Source organism: Pinus tabuliformis, chromosome 9 (genome assembly GCF_031772625.1).
Source record: "Pinus tabuliformis cultivar Carrire ecotype Pingquan chromosome 9, CPIR1, whole genome shotgun sequence".
NCBI classification, from domain to species: domain Eukaryota; kingdom Viridiplantae; phylum Streptophyta; class Pinopsida; order Pinales; family Pinaceae; genus Pinus; species Pinus tabuliformis.
In genome coordinates this window covers 8060340-8085174 of record NC_142307.1, presented here as the reverse complement: position 1 = coordinate 8085174, position 24835 = coordinate 8060340, and the positions used below count along the sequence as shown (strand labels likewise).

At 39.8% G+C, this 24835-nt stretch overlaps 1 protein-coding gene across 2 annotated transcripts; it reads left to right on the top strand.

Annotated features, from left to right (window-relative positions):
- The first annotated feature begins 15915 nt into the window (after positions 1-15915).
- LOC149146854 (CBL-interacting serine/threonine-protein kinase 26-like) lies at positions 15916-21374 on the top strand. Of its 2 annotated transcripts, none has more exons than XM_089437877.1 (14): positions 15916-16783; positions 17022-17084; positions 17175-17246; positions 17342-17449; positions 17535-17639; positions 17729-17782; positions 17874-17999; positions 18174-18263; positions 18351-18470; positions 19472-19573; positions 19689-19805; positions 20651-20713; positions 20811-20885; positions 20979-21374. In XM_089437877.1, the coding sequence occupies exons 1-14, from the start codon at positions 16595-16597 to the stop codon at positions 21084-21086; spliced, it is 1392 nt and encodes a 463-aa protein (XP_089294003.1). In that variant the 5' UTR covers positions 15916-16594; the 3' UTR covers positions 21087-21374. The 2 variants fall into 2 exon arrangements, with proteins under 2 accessions (XP_089294003.1, XP_089294004.1); XM_089437878.1 differs by having other exon boundaries at positions 15918-16783; positions 17559-17639.
- Positions 21375-24835: the final 3461 nt, after the last annotated feature.

Sequence of the window (24835 nt, the reverse complement as noted above, 5' to 3'; positions counted from 1 at the left end):
GACCATGGGTAGGCCGACACATTCTATATTAGATTACAATATTTTAGGACAGACTACCCTTTGACTTGACTCATTACAACTCACGCTCTGCGCACTTCGCGGAGCCTTTACAATACCAATACCCAAAATTGTGGGCTTTAAGCCCCAAAACCATTACGCGGGGATCCACTACCCAATAGGCCCCCAACACAAACATTGTGACTCGTCCCGAGTCACCTAGATGGTGTGGTAATCTTCACGCAAAGTTCATCTAGAAATCTCTGCGCTTCGCTTATGTCTGTAGCACATTCTTCCACTGTCTGTTGTATCCGTTGTGCGCGTATCTCCGATGTTTCGTTGCTAGGTGCAAGTCCTTGCCTGAGTGCATATACACCCTTGGGAAAGACGAGGGCGCGAACGTTGAAGTATGATAAGACCAAGCGCACCAAAGATTATCCACGGGGAAGCCTTTGACAAGGTGTGCGAAGTGCTGAACACGGTCCACCATGTGAGACGCACTGACTGGGACCTGTGCGTACCAGCAATTCTATTGGCTTATAGGATCATGTGCAAAAACCTGACCACGTAAGCACTTCCAAAGCTAAAGTATGAAGCAAGGGTTGTAATCCTTATGGAGCATGCGAAGCCTAGTCTGCGCATAGCAGCACTCATAGATACAACAGTCCACGAAGCCCGGAACGAAGGAATCACATAGCCACGAGAAACATATTACATAAGACTTGAGGAAGAAATCCGATGGGGAAACTTTAGACTCTGCGAACTTGAAAAAGAAAGGGTACGATTAAAGAAAAAAAGCGTTATGATAAACGTGAAGGTCAAGAAGCTGGAGGACGAGATAAAGGAAGCATTTTTCGTCGAAGAACCTAAGATGGTAAGGCAAGGTGCATACGATCATACTAACAAGCTTAAGCACTATCGCCGTGAATTTTTCAGTCTGCTACCTTGGCTTGGACTACATATTGCCAAACGTATTGACCATGGTAGCGCATTGCACATAGTAAAGTGCGCGATGCCGACCACAACAATGGAAGGTGGGGATTCTCCGCGAACCATGATGGAGGACAAGATGGAGCTCCACATGGGTGGTGCAACCACCTAACTAGCCGCGGGAAGGACAGTCTTAGCACTCCAGGCAGTTGAAAGGAAGCGCGGGACTATAAACTATTCTTCCCGGGAGCTGCACGATATTGGGAATGCGCCCAGAAGCAGTGTCACAGGGTCTGTGTCCGCGCACGGAGGGTTGCACTGCCACGTGGATTGGCCAAAAAGTGACCATTGAGGTCACTATTCATGATGGGATGGGTGACGTAAGGCCAAATGGAGTGGGCAGCAGGCATTTAAGATGCAAGTTATGGGCAAGATTTGGTAAAATTTGCCGCTAAGAAAGAATTAATGGACTAGAATTGGGGGGAACGGTCGAATTCGAATTCAAAAGGCACTATAAAACACAAATGGTTGCCCAACAAACAAAACTTGGTCATTTGAGAATTAAGCGATTGAGCAGAGCACTGCGCATTGAGAGCCAAGCAATAATTGAGCCCCTGAGTTCAAGAGTGACAGAATACAACCTAGATAAGATGACCGCAACTAAGGATGGTTTGGGAATTGAAGAGGTAACCACCCGCGAGGCCACGCAGACCCCAATGGTGGAGGATGTTCCGGAAGGTGTCGAGGTTGTGGCAGAGATCCCAAAATCATCGCATACGCCAAGACCCAAGCAGGATAAACAAGCAATGGCTCCAATATGCATGTCCCCGAGGAACCTGCTGCGCAGCAAACTATCAATGGTAGAAAAAGGGAAGGCTATCACAATAGACACAGATGAGGAAGAAGAAGATTTGCAGGCCCTGATCATCGCAGAGGAAGAAAATGAAGACATGGAGGATGATATTAAACCTACACGCTCTGCAACAAAACTACCCACATACGTCCCTCTGCTGAAAGGGAAGACCAAAGTGTCAAAGGACCTGGATGAAACTAAGAGTTCACTCTAGACCCCGCTCCTCCCAGACAACATTATGTTTGAAGGCACACACCTAGGCCGCATGCCAACCATGAAGTTTGAAGATTGGGACCTCGCTGACTGCAAGAAGTTCCCTCAGTTGGAAACCTAGAACCTCATGAAGCAGAGCACTGAGGGGGTGGTGACAATGTTAGAGCCGCGGAAGTGGCTACACGGTGTGGAAAAGGCCAAGTTGCTGCACTTACTATGGGTACCACATTTCCACCGTGCACCCATCACCATTTTCATCATCAGGCAGCTGCTCTGCCTGGTGCATGATGGGTATCTATGGCTGGAGGAGCCTATCCCCATCATAGCAGACCTAATTCACCGCATTTCTCGACTCCCCTGCAAAGGAAAGGACCCCGCAACCATAGCCGAAGGAAAGGGCAGTGATTTGGCCCTTGTAGAAGCCATGAAGACGAAATACAAGCTGGAGAAGAAGAAGAGGGGCTACGCCATCTCCAGCATCAAGGAAAAAGGGGTACGCGTAGCAACCCAAATCCTGGCTGGAAACGTTATGAGGAAGTGTCGCACCGATGAGGTCCTAGCGCTGGTGGTCGCACTGGTTGAGCAATGCGCGGAGGGGGTCCAGTTCAATTGGTCTGAATTCCTCTGCGAAGAATTTTTGAAGAACTGTCGTGAAGCCGAGAAGTAGGGTAAACCTTCCACTATGCGTGGTTTTTTTTATCCATAATGCTTGTAGAGGGGGAACTGCCGAAGGACAGTCAATTCCCTAGCATTGACAGAGAATTACCAGAGGCCGCGAAGTACGCTTCGCTTTGGGCCACAAAAGACGTGAAACGGATACGCGACACCAAAATCTTTTGGGTACTCATGGAGATGAGCATCCGAATGTGGATCAATCGGAGGTTGCACCTGTCACCCACACTGTACAATAGTATGCACAGTTTTGCAGAATTCAAAGCTGATATGCACAACATTTTTATCAGGGCACATAAGGATCTGGTGAAGTAGTGGATGAGGCTAGCTTTTGTAGCCACTGAAGACGCAATTTTTATTGTCTTGGAGACATGGCCTCTGGAATGGCGCGCCCCAGACCTTGCAGAACTTGAGAAAGCGGCAACTATTATTCTCTTAACCTACAAGACGATACCAGAATACCAAATATGCGAAGAAATATACCTAGAACATAGAACAATGAGAAATAACATCAAGTATTATATTATTCAGAAAGAAATGTTCACTTGCCTCTTCGAGGGGGCAACCTCCAATAGAGCAGAGCTCAATACAAAATAAGACACGATGCTCCTCGAGGGGAGTCTCTATCCTTTCTATAGGATTCATACATGCAATACCATGGGGCAATACCATGGTTCTTATTAATACCATGGCCCATTTGCAACTAACTATGGTCCCTTCATTAAATGCGGGTTAACCACTTACAATTATTAATATGGGCTTTATTGACTCTTTACTTAACTATAACTATGACTCTATCCTATTACATAAATAAGGGGATTAGGGTGGGACCCTAACATGCCCTCCCCCATAAGAATAGCCTTGTCCTCAAGGCTGAAGCTGTGGAAACTGTTGAAGAATAGTGGCTGGTTCCCAGGATGCATCTTCTGGAGAGGTGTCTTTCCACTTGACGAGGACTTCCTTGATCATGTGGCCACGTAGGGGCCGTTCTTGTGTGTCAAGAACCTATTCAAGTTGGAGCCAGCTTAACCCTTCTTCATCCAGTTCAAGTAGACTAGTTTGAATTTTGCAATTGTTTCCAATAACTTTCTTGAGGCATGAGACATGGAAGACTAGATGGATTTTTGCAGTGGCAAAGCTAGCTTGTAGGCAACTTCTCCAATGTGCTGAAGTACTTGATACGGTCTGTAGAATTTTGGAGATAGTTTCTAACAACCCTTGGCTTTGAGTGATGTTTGCTTATATGGTTGTAGCCTCAAAAATACCTGATCCCCTTCCTGAAATTGGCATTCTGAGCGATGTTGATCTACCTGTTGCTTCATGCGGTTTTGAGTTTGATGAAGATTCTCTCTAAGGTGGGCCAACATGGTTGTGCGGTTCTGTAGGAGTTGATCCATTGCTTGTACCTTCGAGCATCCCTTGATATAAGAAGTAGGGGAAGGAGGGAGTTGACCATAAACTGCTTCATATGGAGTCATTTTGGTGGTGGCATGATAGTTAGTGTTATACCACCATTCAGCTAGAGGTAACCACAGTACCCAGAGATGTTGCTTTTGTAAAGTGAAACACCTAAGGTAGGTTTCTAGACATTTGTTGACTGCTTCAGTTTGACCATCAATGTGTGGATGATAGGAAGTACTAAGTTGTAGTTGGGTACCTTGTAGCCAGAATAGTTCCTGCCAAAAGTTACTGGTGAAGACGAGGTCACGATAAGACACAATGGAAGTGGGCATGCCATGCAATTTGAAGATCTGATCCATGAAAGATTGAGCGACCAAAGTCGGTGTAAAAGGGTGAGGTAGGGCACAAAAATGAGCATACTTAGAAAGTCTATCCACAACCACCATGATGACTGACTTGTTTCCTGACTTTGGAAGACCCGTAATGAAATCCATAGAAACCTCTGTCCAGATTGAGGCTGGGATGGGAAATGGCTATAATGTGCCTGGGGATTTGACTATTTCTCCTTTGTGGTGCTGATAGACGTCGCATTCAGCTACAAAAGTAAGAATGTCCTTTTTCATGCCTATCCAAAATAATGATCTTTGAGTGTGAGCATATGTCTTCTGAAAGCCTGAATGTCCTGCACTGGGAGATGAGTGCAACTCTGCCAAAATGCGACTTTTGAGAGTGGATGTTGGTGATATTACAACTCTATCCTTGTAGCGAAGAATGTCATCCTGCCATGAGTAGCCCGCTGTGGAATTTGGATCCGCCTGCAATTGATTAATGAGTTGGGAGAGCCATGGATGTGAAAACCATTCCTTGCGAGCCTCTTCAATCCATTCTGGAATGGGAAGGGACATTGCCAGTAAGGTACTTTCCTCCTCAAATTGGCAAGATAACGCATCTACTACAATATTTCCGCGCCCTTTCTTGTAAATGATCTCATAATCATATCCCAGCATTTTGGCGAGCCATTTATTTTGTTGTGGTGAGGATAGGCGTTGCTCCAAAAAATATTTAAGGCTTTGATGGTCTGTGTGGATTTGGAAATGTCGCCCCAATAAGTATGGTCGCCAGGTATCTACTGCATGTAAGATGGCCATCATCTCCTTCTCATAGGTAGATTGTCCCAGATTCTTCCCACTTAGTTGTTGGCTCGTGAAGGCCAAGGGTTGACCTTCCTGCATTAAGACCACCCCAATACCCGTACCCGAAGCATCACATTCAATCACAAAAGATTTGGTGAAGTCGGGTAGTGCTAAGACTAGAGTGGAACACATGGCATGTTTGAGAGCTGTAAAGGCCTGTTGTGCTTCATCATTCCAGAGGAATGAATTTTTATTGAGGAGTTGAGTGAGGGGCCTAGCAATGCGACCATAATTGCGGAAAAATTTGCGATAGTAGCCTGTGAGACCCAAAAATCCTCCCAGGCTCTTCAAGGTCTTAGGTTGAGGCCAATCCTGCATTGCTTGGATCTTTTTGGGGTCCACCCTGACACCTTCACGCCCCACAATGTGGCCCAAAGACTCAACTTCTTCCATGCCAAAAGAACACTTGGACATCTTGACAAATAATTTATGCTTGCGGAGCAGTTGCAAGAGCAGATCTACATGCTGAAGATGTGTGGCCCAGGTGCGACTGTAGATGAGGATGTCATCAAAGAAAACAAGGACAAATTTTCTGAGATATGGTTTGAGTAGGTGGTTCATAAGGCTTTGAAAAGTGGATGGGGCATTACAAAGGCCAAATGGCATGACCAAGAACTCATAATGGCCTTTATGAGTTTGAAAAGCAGTCTTTGGAATGTCTACTTCTTTCATGCGAATTTGGTGGTAGCCTGAGTGAAGGTTGAGCTTAGTAAAGAATTGAGCCCCATTTAGTTCATCCAACAAATCGTCGACAACCAGGAGGGGAAATTTACCTTTGACTGTCAACTTATTAAGGGCCCTGAAGTCTGGACACATATGCCATTCCCCATCTTTCTTGAGCACCATGACCACCGGCGATGAATAAGGACTAATGTTGGGATGAATGACGCCTGCTTCCAAGAGTTCCTTGATTATTTTTTCTATTTCATTCTTTTGGGAAAACGGATATCTATATGGGCGCACATTTGGTGGTTGGGCCCCTGGGACCAAAGTAATGCTATGATCATTTTCCCCTCTCAAGGGTGGAAGCTCATGAGGCTTGTCAAAGACTGGCAGATGGTTGTTTAAGATCTATTGCATCTTAGGATGAATATGAAGAGAATTGGGTTCAAAGGCCTGGATGGCATTAAATTGAGCTATAACTCCATGGTGGCCCTTTTTTAACAATTTTTCCATCCGATGTGAGCTGATGATAGAGGGAGCTCCCGCTTGGAGTTCGCGGAGGGTATGTGTGTGGTTGTTCTGCTTAAAGCTCATATATAACTCCTGGAAATCCATTGTGATTGGGCCAAGTGTGCGAAGCCATTCAGCACCAAGGACAATGTCGCACCCTCCCATGTGTATGGAAAACATGTGGGTCTTTAACTGATAATCCCCCATTTGAAGTTTGACATTTTCACAGCGGCCTTCACATTTCATTGTTCCCCCATCAGCAATTTGGACCTGGAAGTTAGAAACTACTCGGACAAAACAATGCACTGCTTCCATGACTCTTTGATGGATAAAATTATGTGTACTTCCACTATCAATCAAGACTACTACTGGGCGATGCTTAATAAAACCTCTGATTTTGAGAGTTTGAGGTGAAGAAATCCCTGCCAAAGCATGCAGCGAGATAACTGGTTCTTCAAGTTCATTGTCCTGTTGGTTGTCCTCTTCTTCCTCCTCTGGTTGCTCAAATGGTGGGGCTTCCTACGATGAACTGTGATCAATAGCATCAATTTGAAAGAATTTGGGATCCTTGCATTTATGCCCAGGGGAGTATTTCTCATACAGTAGTAACATAATCCTTTCTTTCTTCTTTTTTCCATTTCTGCTGGTGACACCTTTTGAACCTTGAGTGTTTGGGTAGTGCTTTGAGCCTGTGGGGGGCGACCCTTGGCAATGAAATTTGGGCGATTGGACTGGGCTGCTAATGCACGTTCGACTTCACGAGCTATCCTGCAAGCATGTAGCCATGAGCTAGGGTGGTGCAGTCGGACGTGGGCTTGTATGGCTTCTTTGAGACCATTGACAAAACATTCCACGTAGAACTCATCGTGTAGACCTCCAGTGCGGAAAGCTAAGGCTTCAAAGGCTGCAATATATTCATTCACTGTTCCTGTCTGTTGGAGCTTAGTGAGACGACCCAAAAAGTCAGATTCATGGTCAAAGTGATCCATAAGAGCTTTTTTGAATGTCTCCCAAGTCAAGGGCCTTCCATAGCAACGTTGATGCCATTGCCACCATTGCCATCTTTCATTGTCCAAGTACATGATACCCACACTAAGCTAAGTCGCATTATCCAAGATGTAATTCAATGTGGAATATTGCTCAATTTGTGCTATCCATGTGTTCGGGTGAGAGCCATCAAATTTATACATGTCCAGCTTGGGTGGTCGCGGATGGGATTGTTGGTGGGTGCCAAAGAGGTGAAGAGACTGGCTAGACTCACCCTCACTATTTTCATTGCCAATATATGCCTCCTCGCATGCCTCCACCTTGCCCTTAGAGAGTGTTGCATTTAAGTTCTGCAGCTGCGACATGACCTCTTTCAAGGCTGATTCAAGGCTGTCCATCCTCTCATTCGCCATAGCTTGAGCTCTAGTTTGTACCATGCACTGAGCCGATGTACTTGAAATTTGGGACCGCCTGAATTTTTTGGCACTAACAATTGAATGGTACCACCTTGCTCAGCTCGTCGTCCTGATTCTTATGGGCTAAGTCACCAATAAGCGCCCCGGGGGGTCTCAGACTCTTCTTTTTTTTAACTCTGAATGGAGTTTTACTCCTTGCTTAGGAATACTGCAGTAGCCGAATCCCAGAAATGTCAATGCTGCCAAAAGTCCTGTGAAAATCATGCCTAGGTATAGGAAACCACAGAACTACTCAGATCTGGATGGTGGATCTGAGAGATCTGAATGGCTGATCTGATAGATCTAAACGGCGGAACTGATTGTTGCTGCAGATCTGATGGATCTAATAGATCTGAATGGCTATTCTGATAGATTTGAACAGTGGAACTGATTGCTGCTACTGCGACAAAACCCCACTTGCGAGATCTGATCTAGCAAAGATTATGCGTGATCCAGAGATAGAGAAGGGAACTATGGTCTCCAGGAGTGTCAGGTGCTACAGATCGCAATATACATAAGGGTCTAACAGTAGTACTCAGCTCAATTTTTCAGGGCACTAACCAAGGAGGATCAATCGTACCCTTAGCCGTACAACCCAACTACCCTATCGTATGCATGAGTAATCTCTCTGAGTGTTGTTCTCGGTGTATAGTAGCAGTAAGACGGCTGATGGTTTATCTATGGCGAGGTTTCAAGGGAGCTAGGGGGCTTCTGATATACCCGGAGGGTACTTGGAAGACAGTTCGTGTGCGGTTCTGTCTAATGCGCTACTACTCGAAGGGGTACCCACAGGGGTTACAAGGGAGTCCAACAAGCATGACCACCTCTTGTATTTCCTGCGTGCATGCCTCCCCAAATCCGTAGGTTTATGCACTCAATGACAGATCCCGCGGTTTAAAGACGCCGGAACACGTCTCTAGCAAAAAAAAATTTTGCTAAAGATTGGAGATCCCACCGACCTTGGAAGGCACTTCGATACCACTTGTTATGCTCTTAACCTGCAAGACGATACCAAAATACCAAATATGCGAAGAAATATACCCAGAACATAGAACAATGAGAAATAACAGCAAGTATTTTATTATTCATAAAGTAATGTTCACTTGCCTCTTCGAGGGGGAAACCTCCAATAGAGCAGAGCTCAATACAAAATAAGACATGATGCTCCTCGAGGGGAGTCTCTATCCTTTATATAGGATTCATACATGAAATACCATGGGGCAATACCATGGTTCTTATTAATACCGTCTATCTAATACCATGGCCCATTTGCAACTAACTGTGGTCCCTTCATTAAATGCGGGTTAACCACTTACAATTATTAATATGGGCTTTATTGACTCTTTACTTAACTATAACTATGACTCAATCCTATTACATAAATAAGGGGATTAGGGTGGGACCCTAGAAGAAGAAGGACGATGCCAAGCTACGCGTCACACAATTGGCCTAGAAAAGGTGGAAGGAAACAACAACAGTGGAGGTAAGGGCAGCATGCAAAGTGGCATAGAAAGCTGCTGAGCAGAAGAAGGCTGTAGAAGCAGCAGCAACACAGGCAATAGAAGTAGCAACCGCGAAGGAGGACGAGGGCCAGGCAACGTCCTCACAGGGGCATGAGGTAAAGGAAGCAGAAACATCAGAAGGGAGCATGGACCCAGGGACTGCATCCACGTAGTTAAAGCGCCCACACATGACAGAAAGAGCAGGACCAAGGAAGAAGGTCAAGGCCTTGAAAGTGGCCATTGACCCGATCACCTTAACCGAAGGTGATCTGCATGACATTGGCGAGATGGTTCGCAATGTCACAAATGAGGCCCTTCAGGATTTTATGCAGGAGCACCAGATTGTGTTGGGGGCCCTCAAGGCGTAGCTACAAGAGTTACAGGTGTGGCCCCCTCAGGTGGGTACCCTTTCGACCCACCTCACAGCAGGATCCTCGGCAGCAGAACAGATGCTGCGTGCACGAATGGAAAACACAATAGTGTTACCGGAAGGGGCCCTAGTAGCAGCAAACGAGACCGATAGATTTGCGGTTAACATGATCAAAGGCCTTGGCCTTAATTTGGCTACCCTTCCGCGTGAGACACTGTATCTACTACAGGATGGGATAACGGTAGAGCTGCATGCTAGGGAGAGTCGTGCGATCCAAGTTCTCAGCAAACAAAAGATAAACATGGAACAACTCAGTTTGCAACGTGACGAATTGGTGTCGCAGAACCAACAGTTGGTGCAGGTGGTAGACGACGCTTGCTGACGTGTCCTAGAGCTGGCCATCCCAGCAGATCTACCAGTAGATGTGCAAATCCACATATTAGCTATAAGAGTCCATGAGGCCAGGGAAGAAATGACCAAGGTTCAGCTGGAACTGAATCTTCAGATCGCCGAGCTGCAGCTAAAGGCGCAACGTTTCACTCCCCCTGAGGTCTGAGAACAGCACGCTAGCGCTATCGCAGCGGGATTGGAAGAAATTGGAGGTGCAATGCAGGACTGTACCACCTTGTTGGAGCAAGCACTTGAGGTCCTCACAACTCTACAGGAGGACCCCAACATCCAACACCTGGAGACAGAGGCGCGAGAACTCAAGCAACAATACGACAATGTCCGAAGAACTGTGCAGATGGTAGTCCTCACTCAACAGCTTGCGAGGATTTAGCAAGCTAAGGCATTGAAGGAGCAAGTGGACACGGCGCGACATAAGGAGGCAGTTCTCAAAGCACGCGTCGAACCGTGGATCAACGAGGCTTTCACTATCATGACAAACATCGAAGGAAAGCTCATGCACATACAGAGGATGCACACGTTAATGCAAAGAAGCGCCCCAAAAACTGAGGTCTCAGAACAGAGGATGCAACATATTCAACAAGCAATGGCTCAGTGCGCTGTCGACATCAGCACAGTTCGGGGATAGTTGGAGGAACTCCGTGCCAAGATCGTCGTGCCGATAAAGTGACTCGAGGGCGAGTCACGATGTTTGTGTTGGGGGCTGTTGGGCACGGAGTCCCCCCGAGGCATGTTTTGGGGCTCAAAGCCCAAGTTTTGACCCAATATTGTTGTAAAGTCTCTGTGACTTACGGGCACGGAGCGCGAAATGTATGATAGAGTCACAGGGTTGTTCGCCCTAGTCTTGTAAATGTAATGTTGGCCTACCCATGGTCCGCGGACCATGGGATTGTATAAATAGAGTGAGGCTCTAAGTGTAAAAGTAGCAAAGTAATAGATGGAAAAGTAGAGGCGAAGAGCAAGAGTCTAAGTGTCTAAGTGTTTCTTGGGTTGTAGAGTAGGAGAAGGCTCTACAGCTGAGTGCGCAGACCCCTGCAGCTAAGTGTGCAGGGTAGAGTCGAGTCTGTAACCGAAGAAGAGAATAATAAAGAGAAGTTTTATCTTAATTCCGTGTATATGTTCTTGGGTTATTATCTGTTTGATATAAATTGCAATTTATACTAGTTATTTATTGCGCACACTTGTATGAATGATTTATATTGCTAAGTATAACTTAACGCATACAAGTAGGCTGAGGTAATCAACTAACAGTGGAATACTAGTAAGGATTTGGGTAATAACAGTGTTCGACCCCTGAGTAGGGCTGCGCAAAGGCAACATTTCAGGTTGCGAGGTATGGGTAAGTGCGCACAGGATCGAACCGCGGACCACTTGAACTCATCAGACATCTCCAGGGTGCGGAAACCTGGTTCTAACACCCTCCCATACTACTTCAGGTGAGACCTCAATCCACGCTCTACGGACTGTTGCCGAAAGGGCCAGTAGTACCGAGATTTGTTTGGCTAAATCACCTTTGAACTTGGGTTAGGCCCCAATAAGCCAACAATAAGTATGGAACACATATGCACATTTGGACGGGTCAACCCTACTAGGAAATTGGTCACCCTTGGAAGCTTATAAATATAAGTGACCTCAAGCTCATTTGGACATCACCAAACATCTTCTTCTTCTCTTATTCGTTGATTGGTTCTCACAGGTTTGAGGTTGGGACGACGAAAGAGGTTCGCAAAGGTCTGAGATTATAGGGTTCGAAGCTCAAACATGTTTCTAGGGTTTTGGGTTACAGTTGTTGGCTTGTCAAAGAAAATCTTTGGCTATTGTCGCTAGCTTGCAAGCTTAAGGGAGCAACTGGAAGCTCTTAGTCGCTCACATAACTCTTCCTTGCAACTGGAAAGTAGGGATAAAATTTGACAGTTGATCATAACTAACCACAATTGACCGCAGACAGGAAAAGTTGTTTATGATCTATATTGATGCTAGAAGCATATTTCTGAATATTGTTGGGATAACTTTGCTGGATGATATTGTATTGGGCGCATTGTACTCTCTACTGAACATCTTATGACAATCTAATAAAAGAAGAATTTCAAAGGGTTTTCCCCTAGTCTTTGACCAGATCTTGTGCCCCTTGTTGATGTGTTGATTGTCTTCTTTGTCATTGCACTTATTGTTCTATCTTCAATTATTGTTGATGATTGGAAATATTAATTAGTATTGAAAATATTGCTAATGGAAGTATTGAATTGGGATAAAGTAATTGATACAATATGAAAATTTAACATGTGTGTATGCTACTAAGAATCTTAGTGTAACTCCCTTAGAGCCTTTATCGCATTAGACACACAAGAGAACTTAACAATATCGTTGATGAGTCGGGCACCATATCAACCTGCAATGTCATGGGCGTAGTCGCATGGCACGGGCACACCCAAGACATTAGTGGAACGATACCTTGTATGAGAATGCAACCCAAATTTAGGATTTCATCAAGTGTGATAAGTGGAACGAATCAACAACATAGTCCTGCAACAAAGTGTGATGAACCAATGTGATATATCATCGTGTAACAAATGGGCATGATGGTTTAGTGTGCGATCAGGTCCTCGTGTGTGACAATGTTGTGTGGAACGCAAAAAATTGGAGTTCCCACCATTGTGTGGGAAAACGTAGCTTGTGTGATAAGGAGCACAATGACATGTTTGACGGACAACATCTTGGAATGATGTCGAAGTGTGTCAAACCTTAGACATGGCATGGGCATGGGGTAGTATTATAGAGATGAAACTTGATTAGCAACTTGGTGTGGGTGTGTCGCAACTGAATAAATGTTAGCTAGCAGGCGAGGGCGCACGAAGGGGGTCAGCTTGGAGCTCTGAAGTCTTGGTCATGGGAAGAGATGAGACCAACTAAACCAATGCATCGATTGGTTAGGTACACTCTTCTCCCCACTCCCCTCACCATCCCCCCTTCCCTCCACACACATATATATAGTCGGGAGATGGAACGAGTTGAGACATAGTGAGATTAATGAAGAGTAAGGTCGCATATGAGAATTGAACTTCGCGGTAGAGATATCAAAGTTTCATATGAGTTGAAGTGGCATGGTCGCTGGCCACATGCAGCTAGATGGGTGGATGTGTGAGCCTTAATACTCATGTGATAGTCTCTACTCATGGGTTGGTTAAAGGCACAAACTAGTAGCCAATATGGTTGTCTGATAGCAAATCAAATATTGATGTCAGTCGAATCAAAGCTTGGAGATAGCCAACCCATGCAACCAAATTGGGTGTTTAGGTAAATCGAAATTTGGAGTTCGAATAGGCCAAATTTTGGGCTTTGCTATGGAACAATTTTTGAGGTTTGGGTAGGACTAAAATTTGAGGTTTCCGCAAACCCAAAAATTGGTATTCTTCTGTAAATTTTAGGTTTGACCAAAAATTCGTATTTTAACGAGGAAAAGCCATGTATGAATTTGGCATGAGTTTACTTGGACATATTGAATTGAGAAATTCTTTTTATATTACTTATTTTGTTTCCAAAATTTATGTATTTAATTAATTTCAATTTTTTACAATAATAATAATATCTATATGTACAATTGCAATATACGTATATGCAATAGACAAAAATAAATAAATAAATAAATATATGTATGTTACCATTATACATATTTATAAATATAAATATTATTGTTGTAGTAAAAATTTAAAATTAATTAAATACATATAAATTTTACACACTTAACCAAACAAAATTAAAATAGATCCAAGTTCAAGGAATAAAAACACTGATATCACATACCTAGAATTAAATGAAGTTTTGTAGGAGCAGTACAATTACTTTCAATGCTCACTCTAACATTGAAGGTGATCATCTTAACACTAATATAATGATGCTTACTCTGGCCTTGAAGATGATGATTCTAATATATTGATAAAAAAAATTAAGTTAAACAAAGTCTTTTGGTAGAAATCACATGAGAAAATTTTTGGCCCACGCGTTTCGAACCAACAAGTGTGGTTCATCATCAGGACCAGATGAAGAGGCAGACCATGCAAAGGCTTAAATAGAGAGCAATGTAGAGATATAATTTCAAGTAACGGCTATATTTGAACAATAATATTTAAATTATAATATTAATTTATTAATATATTAAAAACAAATATTATTAAGTAACTGTTATATTAAATGGCTAGCTTTTGAAAAAAAATATATTTAAATAATGATATTATTTCATTAATTTATTAAAAATATTAATAGGTAATGGCTATATTAAATGTCTACTTTTTGAAAAAAAATATTTAAATAATGATACTGGTTTATTAATTTATTAAGATATTAATATGTAAGGGCTATATTAAGTGGGTAGTTTTTGAGAAAATATTTAAATAATGATCTAATTTCATTAATTTATTAAAAATATTAATAGATAGCGGCTATATTAAACGACTAGTTTTTGAAGAATAATATTTAAATTAATTTATTAAAACCAAATATTATTAGTTTTTGAAAAATAATATTTAAATAATGATATTAATTTATTAATTTATTAAAATATTAGTATGTAAGGACTATATTAAACAGCTAGTTCTTGAAAAATAATATATAAATTAATTTATTAAAACCAAATATTACTAGTTTTTGAAAAATAATATTTAAACTGTGATATTAGTTTATTAATTTATTAAAAACAAATATTAATAAGTAACCACTATATTAAACAACTAGTTTTTAAAATAAATAAATAAATAATCAAAGTCAAATTTTAAAAGAGGAGAGTAAAAAAATTATAAAAACGAGTGAAGACCCTAATCGAAACAAGATCATTTGATAAATAAAATAACTAATGAAAATAAAATAAAATAAAATAAAAATAATTAATGGAAAAATAAATAAAATAAAACAAAAATATATACAAGTCAAAACAAATATATATAATCAATAAATAAAACGGGGTCAATAATGAAATATGGGAATGAGGCCCATTAAACAAATAACCAAAATACTAAAAAGAGTTGAGAACGAATAAGATAATAAAATACATAAAAAACACAAAAGATCAAGAAAATAACCTCTAATAAAGAATAAATCAACAACAAATACTATAAAAAAATTACTATAAAACTTAAGTTATTTACTAGATTAACCATACCTTTCGTAGGACCTCAATTAACATTGTATCAATACGAGATCAAATTAAATAGGTTCCCAACGAAAAAAGAAATAAAAATATTTAATATTTTTAAATACCACAAAGACCCTAAATACCATGGCCTCTTCCTGAGCCTACACGTGTACTCTTTCTTTTCTTTTGCTTTTCGGCTAAAAATCTCAAATAGCCTACACGTACGCTAGAGTTCTCTCACCAGACCCGTAGTAACCCTGGTTACAAAGAGCATGCGGGAGACCAACTGGAACCAAGCTTTACCTACCTCGCCGGTATTCGTTTTCCTTTCATTTTCCCCTTCGTAAAATCAATCCCTTACAGCTAGGCCGGTTTATCTTTTTCTTGGAGTGACCTGATTTCCCTTTTTCTTTTATTTTTCTTTATAAAATCATGATATTACAGGTGTAGAGATAAATATTGAAAAACAAAATGCCAAAGGCCCTAGGAGTGGCATTTATTATTATATTAATGACGCTGTCAAAGCTTCACGTGGAAAACACTTAAATCTTGAGGAGTACCGCGTCTGCAGTGAACACGGTGATGATTTCCCCCAATAATTCAATGATAATGTCACTCAATCCCACTTCACTGACGTTTTCCACAAACCACAAGAAAGGCGTGTGAAGACTGCAGAGTAAACCCCAATGTCATCAATCCCTAGTAGGTCTCCTTTTATATATAACAAGGGGCGTCTACAACAGGGTTGCAGGGAATTGGAGGTAGCCTTTGCATTCATCCAAACCCCTCCTCACATTTTCTGATAATGTGGACTTCACGATCTTGACATCTTGGAGATTTATAAGCCGGACGAACTGTACTACCATCGTGCGCTGTTCAGGGTTTTAAGAGATTCTTTCTTCCCCCCTTGGAAAAGGCAGGTTTGTTTCAAAGCAATAGGTGAAATCCCTTGTAAACGGGCGGGGCTTTCCATTCTGACGCCCTGATCTCGTTAATGTCGCCACTTCTGATTTTTTGTAGTAAGGTCTGAAGAATCCTCAGAAGAGCATGGCAGGGTATCATCAGGAATCTGCTGCTGGGTTTTGCCAGTAAAAGACATCGAAAAATCTGAGATCGTATTTATAAGATTCTCGAAGGGACAAGGTCACGGGTTCCCTACCTTTATCCAGACTTTAAAATTCCGATTGCTTCCGACCTTCAGCGGCCCTGAGCTTTGCTTTCCCGGTCTTGGAATTGACAATCTGAGGCTGAATCGGATTGTAAGGTGCTGCTTTAATTACAGGGAGCGAACAGCAAATCGTGAATAGGGGCATTTATGGTGAGAGATAAAACAGGGGGAATGAGCCTTAATAAGAACAGAATTGGAAAATATGAGCTAGGACGGACATTGGGAGAGGGAAGTTTTGCCAAAGTCAAGTTCGCAATTAATGTGGAAACAGGGCAGAGCTATGCCGTGAAAATTCTGGACAAGGACAAGGTTTTCCATTACAAGTTTGTCGAACAGGTAAGAACTTGCTTAAATGTATTTTGTCTTCATCGTTGCAGATTTAAATTTTGAATAATGTTTCATAACATAGCGATACAGCATAATATATTTCATAACATAGCAATACAGCGATAACCAATTGAACTACAATGCGAACAAAAATTTCTGTATTGTATCCTTAGAAAGGATATATTTTTTTTCATATAACAGGAAAGCAAATGTATGCCTAATTTGGGGGTCATTCTGATGTGTGCAGATCAAGCGTGAGATATGCACCTTGAAGCTGATCAAGCATCCAAATGTTGTGAGATTATACGAGGTACGCAGCTTCAGATTTCATAAATTGTAGCTACAGGAAGATTTTGGAACTAGGTCACTTAATTTGACTATGGTTCTGGCTCTGAAACAGGTATTGGCAAGTAAGAAGAAGATATATATTGTTCTTGAATTTGTCACAGGGGGTGAATTGTTCGACAAAATCGTGAGTCTGCTTGCTGTACTGTATTTGTTTTTCTGCAGTTGTTGCTAGAGCCTAGCATGTGGTGTTAAAACTAGATCTCCCTTTTTCATATGCAGTCGTATAATGGCAAGCTGGAGGAAAACGAGGCAAGAAAGTATTTCCAGCAGCTTATTGATGCCGTAGGATATTGTCACAGTAGGGGTATTTACCACAGAGATTTGAAGGTATAATATATATGTGCAGTGAAAACCACGGTATTGTTGGAGTATGGTGATTCTTGGTTCTACCCGTTTTATCTGACGTAAACAGTGTTTTTTGAAACGGAATGTTCAGCCGGAAAACGTTCTGCTGGATGCGAAGGGAAATGTGAAGATATCTGACTTTGGACTCAGCGCACTGCCTCAGCAAGTGAGGGTATGTCTGCAATAATATTTGGAACATGGAAATAACAGAATAATTGTTGATAGGGATGTCTGATATCATCTTTGATCCTGGAATTTCAGGCAGATGGGTTACTGCATACTACTTGTGGAAGCCCCAATTACGTGGCACCTGAGGTAACAATTTATTCACGAGTTTATGCTATAAATCCAGAGTTAATGAGAGTTGCAATTGATATTTGGGTTGTTAAACGGTTGTTTGGCGCAGGTGATTGCTGACAGAGGATACGATGGTGCTACTGCTGATCTTTGGTCTTGCGGTGTCATACTCTTTGTTCTTTTGACAGGCTGGTTGCCATTTGAAGACAGAAATCTCGCAGTGCTGTATCAGAAGGTAATGGAACCACCAGATACAAAATCACAACAACTGGATTAAATTATTTTTTTTACTAGATTATGACTGGTAATGGAACCACCAGATACAAAATCACAGCAGCTGGATTAAATTAAATTTTTTACTAGATTGGTCATAATCTGACATTTGAGTGAACACAAATGTCATGTGCAGATCTTCAAAAGCGATTTCAAGTGCCCAAATTGGCTATCTCTTGGCGCTCGCAAATTGATTACAAGAATACTGGACCCCAATCCAAAGACTGTAAGTGAAAACCTTCCGTTAGAGGTTCGATTTGTTTAACTCCAAACCCTCTGACCTAATTAATTTTGTGTGTTCTTGAACATACAGCGTATAACTATACCAGAGATAGTGGAAGATAAGTGGTTTAAGGAAGGCTATTCCCCGGCTAAGTTTGTGGAAGAGGATACTTGTCTGGATGATGTTGATGCGGCTTTTACAAACTCGGAGGTATTTAACCATAATTAAAATTTGCTTTTAAAATCTATTTGTTATTTTAAATATAGACCCGTCTAGATTCATTTTAAATATCGATTTAATATGAGTTAACGATTTAACATGAAATGATTTAACATGATTAATAAAGCGGATAATGATCTAACGTGAGCCAAGAGGGATCAAATTTCTTCCTATAATGTATATTTTTTCATTATTTAAATAATTTAAATTATATTTTTAAATGCTAAATAAAATATATACAAAACCAAATAAACATTTTAACAATAATTTTTTTCATGATATTTACCTAATTTATTTATTGCTAATATTATTTTTCTATTTAAAACATAATTTAACAACACAAACTTACACCTCTGCATAAATACTTTTATTTTAAATAACAAGACAAACTTACACCTCACTTGTAAACTAAGCATCTAGGTTCAATTATCCTCTTCACTCAAACAAATTTTAGTAAATCCAGATTCCATAATCTTACATTTCAATTCTTACAGGCGTCAGTCCCCATAGAAAACAAAATAGTCCTGGCCCATGTTGTCCCTTTGTAGCTGGAGGTACTCGATCAATTTTCATTCGCCACGTAAATGCGACATATGTCTGTGGACCCTATGGTCGACGCGTTTTGTAATTTCACATTCATATCGTTGTGCAGTAGGCATAATAACAGTAAATTGTCAGACTCCATTTGGATGTTGGCGGGCAGAAAACTGGCGGGTTATAATTTTAGATATTTTCATAATGCAAAATAATTTCATGCTCGTCCTTCGGCATCCATTGATTTGTGAATGTTTCTGTTGTCCTAATTGCCGAGTTATCCTGTTTTTGGCCCCATGTGAGTCGTGACCTTCTGCGGCTTTACTTCAGACCCAATTGAGTGGCTCCGCTATGTGTTGATGCGCCGGCCTCATTTATTTCGCAATTGGCTGTCCTATTCTTATTTATGGATTTTATTTGTAATTGATCTGCGTTCTGACTAGATATGCAATGAACAGGACCATATGCTGACGGAGGAGAGCGGACCAATTCTGATGAACGCTTTTCAGTTAATAGCGATGTCCCGCAGCCTGGATCTCTCCGGTTTGTTTGAAGAAGAGGTATCCTCTTTTCTGTGTCTACGTGGTTACGTTTCGTTCGCTGAAAAAACTGTAACCGAACATGCTTGTCAGTTAAAGCAGATGTGACTAAAAGTGGATTGAATTGACGACGCAGGGTGCTGCTGAGAGAAAGACGAGATTCACATCCATGTACCCGGCAAAGGATATCGTCCACAAAATAGAGGAAACGGTCACAGCGATGGGGTTTCAAGTCCAAAGAAAGAACAGCAGGGTTTGTAATTTATACTTTTACTGTAAATATGTGGCCACTGTTTAGTATTTATTCATTTAAAGCTGCGGCTAATGTCGAGTATTTATGCGACAGATAGGTGTTGAATGTTTAGTCTTTTTGGGAAGGGCTTAAGTTTTTTTTCCTTAAATCTTAATTTTGATGTAACAGGTTTCTACTGAAAGTATGTGTTTAAAATTTTGATTCATTAGAGGTATAATTTTGATGTAACAGGGTCCTACTGAAAATATATGTTTAAAATTTTGATTCATTAGAGGTAGAGGTAGATGTATAATTTTGATGTAACAGGGATCTACTGAAAATATATGTTTAAAATTTTGGTACTGAGCATATATGTTGAAAATTTTGATTCATTAAAGGTATAAATTTGATGTAACAGGGATCTACTGAAAATATATGTTTAAAATTTTGATTCATTAAAGGTAGACTGATTGGTATGTGTCAGGTTTAGTGTTTATTACGTACCCATTTAAATTATTTTAATAATATTTTATTGGTGGAAACATATTCTTTCAGGGATTAAACTATTTTAATAACATTTTATTAGTGGAAATATTATTCTTCCATCCAATATTGAAACTGATCCTAAATAAACTTAATCTAATTCCAAAATATATATTTATAATTTTGAAATAATAAGTTTCAATTTTGAAATATATTTTTTTCCAGTTTTAAATAATTTTAATTTAAGTTAGTTGAGATGCCTTAAAATTGTATTTCTAAATTATTTTAAAATTTAAAAAAAAGTTCGAAAATACAAATTTAAAATGATAAATTATGATATGAAATTTTAACATAAACTGAACAGCTATACCCTGCCGTTTCAGCTAAATTTACTGCATATCGATCCGAAGTCGAAGGTTAACAACCACCTTTCCGTTGCAGCTGAGGTGAGTGAGCCTCGCTCTACTGAACTCCCCATAAAATAAATAATTAAATAAATAAACTCATGTTCATATTGATGGAATAATTTGTTGGATTTACTAGGTGTTCGAGGTGAACCCGTGTTTGCACGTGGTAGAGCTCAGGAAATCTGCCGGTGATATGGCACAATACAGACAGGTAAGGTGTATTTTTGATGATTAATGTTTTTCAATTGTAAAAGGTGAATAATGTATATTGATGCTCACTGATTGTATTATTATTTATGTGTAGCTGTGCATAAAGTTATCCAGCGCTCTGAGTCTGCAACAAGATGATAACACGTGTAGGGATAAAGGAGGATTAATGTTGCCGTGCCTTCCCGCTTGCCCTTGTCCTTGACTGTTCGGCTCGCTACGGCACGGCACGCGGGGCGCGGCGTGCTCTAAATGGCAAATCAATATTCGTTAATTAAATATGGCGTTACGACCTGTTACTACTTTGGACCTTATGGTGTCTTCTGTATAATGTAAGGACTTGGATTCTCTTCGGTATATTGTCAAGACTTGGATTCTAAACTGAGGCCAATTTCTGAGATTCGGCGGGTTTGGAAGCTGTAATAATGAGGACACAATTATTAGAAACAGACAAAACACAAGTCAAAAAGATGTTTGTGTGAGTTTGCTTTAATACTTGCGTGTAGTGCATACTCAATTTTGTCCACCTTTGCAAGGAAAGTAGCCTTGCTCTCTAAGTGAAATCTCATTTTCAGTTACTGGTGAGGGTTCATTCAGCAACCTTGCTCATAACTGAAATTTCATTTTCAGTTACTGGTGAGGGTTCATTCAGCTTTAACCGCTTAGCTTTTGGATCAAAATTTCAAATAAGATTTGTCTAAATATAATTATTAGTTTATTAATGAGCTGGGTAATATATGTTATTAGTTTTACCATCATACTATTATTAATAGGCCAGGCAGTATATATAATTTTATCAAATATTATACTCTCTCATTAATAATCTAATAGCTACATATATAGTAAAATAATGATATATAGTACATTTTTACATCAGTAATTTAATAGCTACTGATGATAATGATGCTGATTAAAATCCGCTAAGACCAAACATTGGTCTATTAAAGATAATAGCATATAGTACACCCTTCCATTAATAACTATATATATACTGTTTCACCGTGTGAAACAACTTGCAAGAAGACAACCCGATCCCTGTATGGGACCGTTTAGTGTCCTGCCTCATGTTTGTGTTTATTTGTACGTGTGAGTAAACATATGCACTGCTTAAAGCGTTCACTTTTTGTTAGATATTTTGTTAGACTTTGTCCTTAATGTAAAAATTGAAAAATCTTAATGGTTTTAAACTGTTAGTGTCCATTTGGACATTTGAGTAGACATATGCACACCTAATTGCTTAAAGCGTTTACTTTTTGTTAGATATTTTGTTAGACTTTGTCGGGTAAAAATTGAAAAAATTTAATATTCTTAAAAGGTTAAAATCTTTATATATTTTGTTAGGCTTTGTTTTGTTATGGTAAAAATTGAAATTTTTAAAGCCTTTATATTTTGTTGGACTTTGTCAGGGTAAAAATTGAAAAAATTTAATGTTCTTAAAAGGTTAAAATTTTTAGATATTTTGTTAGACTTTGTTTGTCATGGTAAAAATTGAAATTTTTTAATGGTTTTAAACTGTTAAAAATTTTAAAAAGTGTTTTTGGGTAAAGAATTGAATTATTTTTGCATTTAATTTAATTAATTTATTAATTTATGGTATTAAGAGAAATTATTAATTGGATTGGTTTTATATTTTTTCCAGTCAATTTTAATAGCTATCATTATAATCTTTAGGTTTTTAAGTATGTCTTTTCCACAAACATATGTAAATAGAAGTATTTGAATCCGAAACTAACTTTATTTTCACAACCAATATCAATTAAACTACTCTAAAACTAACTTTATTTTCACAACTATCATCAATTAACCTATTTATAAAATTATGTTCAAAAATATTATTTTAATAACAAAAATATTATAATATTATAAAAATAATATCAATGAATTTGAGAAAAATTGAAACTCCTTGTACCTCTTCACTAAAATTTGTATATGATACAATATTTAAATTTATTAACTAACTCAAATTTGTATATGATACAATATCTAAATTTATTAACTATAGCTATCGTGACTTTAATGTGAAAATCAAAATCAAAACATGTATATGATACAATATCTAAATTTATTAACTATAGCTATCGTGACTTTAATGTGAAAATCAAAATCAAAACATGAAAGCTTATACATTTTTCCCGCTAGTTTTGTGGATTTTTTCAAAATGTAAGTTTAAATTGTATAATATATATAATTTGAGTTGTCTTTAGTGCGATTTTTTAGAAGCTTTTCTGGTCTAATTTCTTTAAAATGTGGCGGGAATTTATTGAAATCACAAGCTTGATGGGTAACCCCCACACAATCAAAGTGCCCGAGGGGTTTTCCAGGGTGTTGAATCCATATTTACAATAAAAAAACCAGTTTAAATAATACAAATCAAGATTTCACTTCAAATTTTTTTGCTAGATTCTGACATCGGAAATTCCAAAAAATGGCACTAAAAACAACTCCTATATATTTTAGATCTAAGACTTTTGTGATCCATAATGTAGATATAAGTATTTAGGATTAATCACATAGTTAGGATTCGGTCAACGTTTCGAACCAACTAATGTGGTTCATCCTCAAGACAAGGTGAGAAATCAATATATAAATAGCATGGATGCATCATTATTCAGAGTTAGCCGTCACCCCTAGAATCTACCGCCTTTCGAAGATTCATAAATCTGGAGCTCCCTTAAGACCTATTGTTAACACAATAGGCGGTCCCACCTATCTTCTTGCTAAATTCTTAGCTCAAAAGCTTAAACCTCTTATTGGTCGCACCTATTCTTTTGTCAAAGACTCTGCCTCTTTTGTTCAAGAGTGGAGAGATATCAAATTAGAGCCTGGAGATTTGTTAGTGAGTTTTGACGTTGTATCCTTATACACCAAAATTCCCATTCGAGAGGCCATTGATATCATAAATTGCATCACTCACAAAGACACTTCCAAGTTAGTTGGCCTCTCCCTCACCTCGACTTTCTTCAGTTTCCAAGGCGATTTCTATGAGCAAACTTGCAATGTTGTGATGGGCTCCCCTCTTTCCCCTATCATTGCAAACTTGTTTATGGAAGATTTTGAGACCAAGGCCTTAGCCTCGGCTTAATTTTGCCCTAATAAATGGAAGAGGTTTGTTGATGATTCTTGTGTCATCTAGTCTCATGGTCCAGAGAAGATGGATCTGTTTCTGAACCACCTTAGTTCGCAATCAGGCTCCATCAAGTTCACAATGGAAGTTGAGGTGAATGGGCGCCTTCCTTTTCTTGACATTCTTCTCTCTAGGATGGATGATGGTTCCGTGAGTCACCAAGTTTTTCAAAAGAAAACTCACACGGAACAGTATCTCCACGCCAGTTCTCATCATTTCTCGGCACATAAATTTGGGGTTCTCAACACTCTTGCTACCCGTGCTCTAAGAGTCTCTGATGAAAACCACCTTGAGCAGGAGAAATATCATTTTCTTGAAGTTTTTAAAAATAATGGGTATAGCAAATATCAAAGCCTCAAGGCCTTTCACAAAGTATGTAAAGCGTCGAGAGTTAAACCAGCATGTGCTGATCCTATCCCTAAGGTTCATCTCAGTATATCCAAGGAACCACGAATATGATTGCCCATATCCTTAAGAATATTAATGTCTCTTCTTTGTTCAAACCTCTCAACACCATTAAAAATTCTCTTAGATTTGTTAAGGACCCTATTGACCCTAAGGACACGAAGGGGGTTTACCTGGTTCCCTACTTTTGTGGTATCCCCTATATTGGGAAAACAGGCAGGTCTATTAAGCAGAGGATCAATGTTGCGGACATTAGACACAATTTCTCCCACGCATCAACCCTGGCCGAGCATGCAGAGAAATCGAAACACCACGTCTGCATTTAAGAATCCAAAGTCATTCTGAGGGTTGATCACTTCCACCATAGGAAGCTGAGGGAAGAAATTGAGATTGAGAGGCATGTCATAAATCTTAATAGGGATGAT

What these genes read in the sequence shown, in the direction of transcription:
- LOC149146854 (XM_089437877.1), top strand. Translation starts at nt 16,595, where the DNA reads ATGGTGAGAGATAAAACAGGGGGAATGAGCCTTAATAAGAACAGAATT. An exon ending in ATTACAAGTTTGTCGAACAG is followed by an intron (nt 16,784 to 17,021) that starts GTAAGAACTTGC and finishes TGATGTGTGCAG; the next exon opens with ATCAAGCGTGAGATATGCAC. An exon ending in ATATGGCACAATACAGACAG is followed by an intron (nt 20,886 to 20,978) that starts GTAAGGTGTATT and finishes ATTTATGTGTAG; the next exon opens with CTGTGCATAAAGTTATCCAG.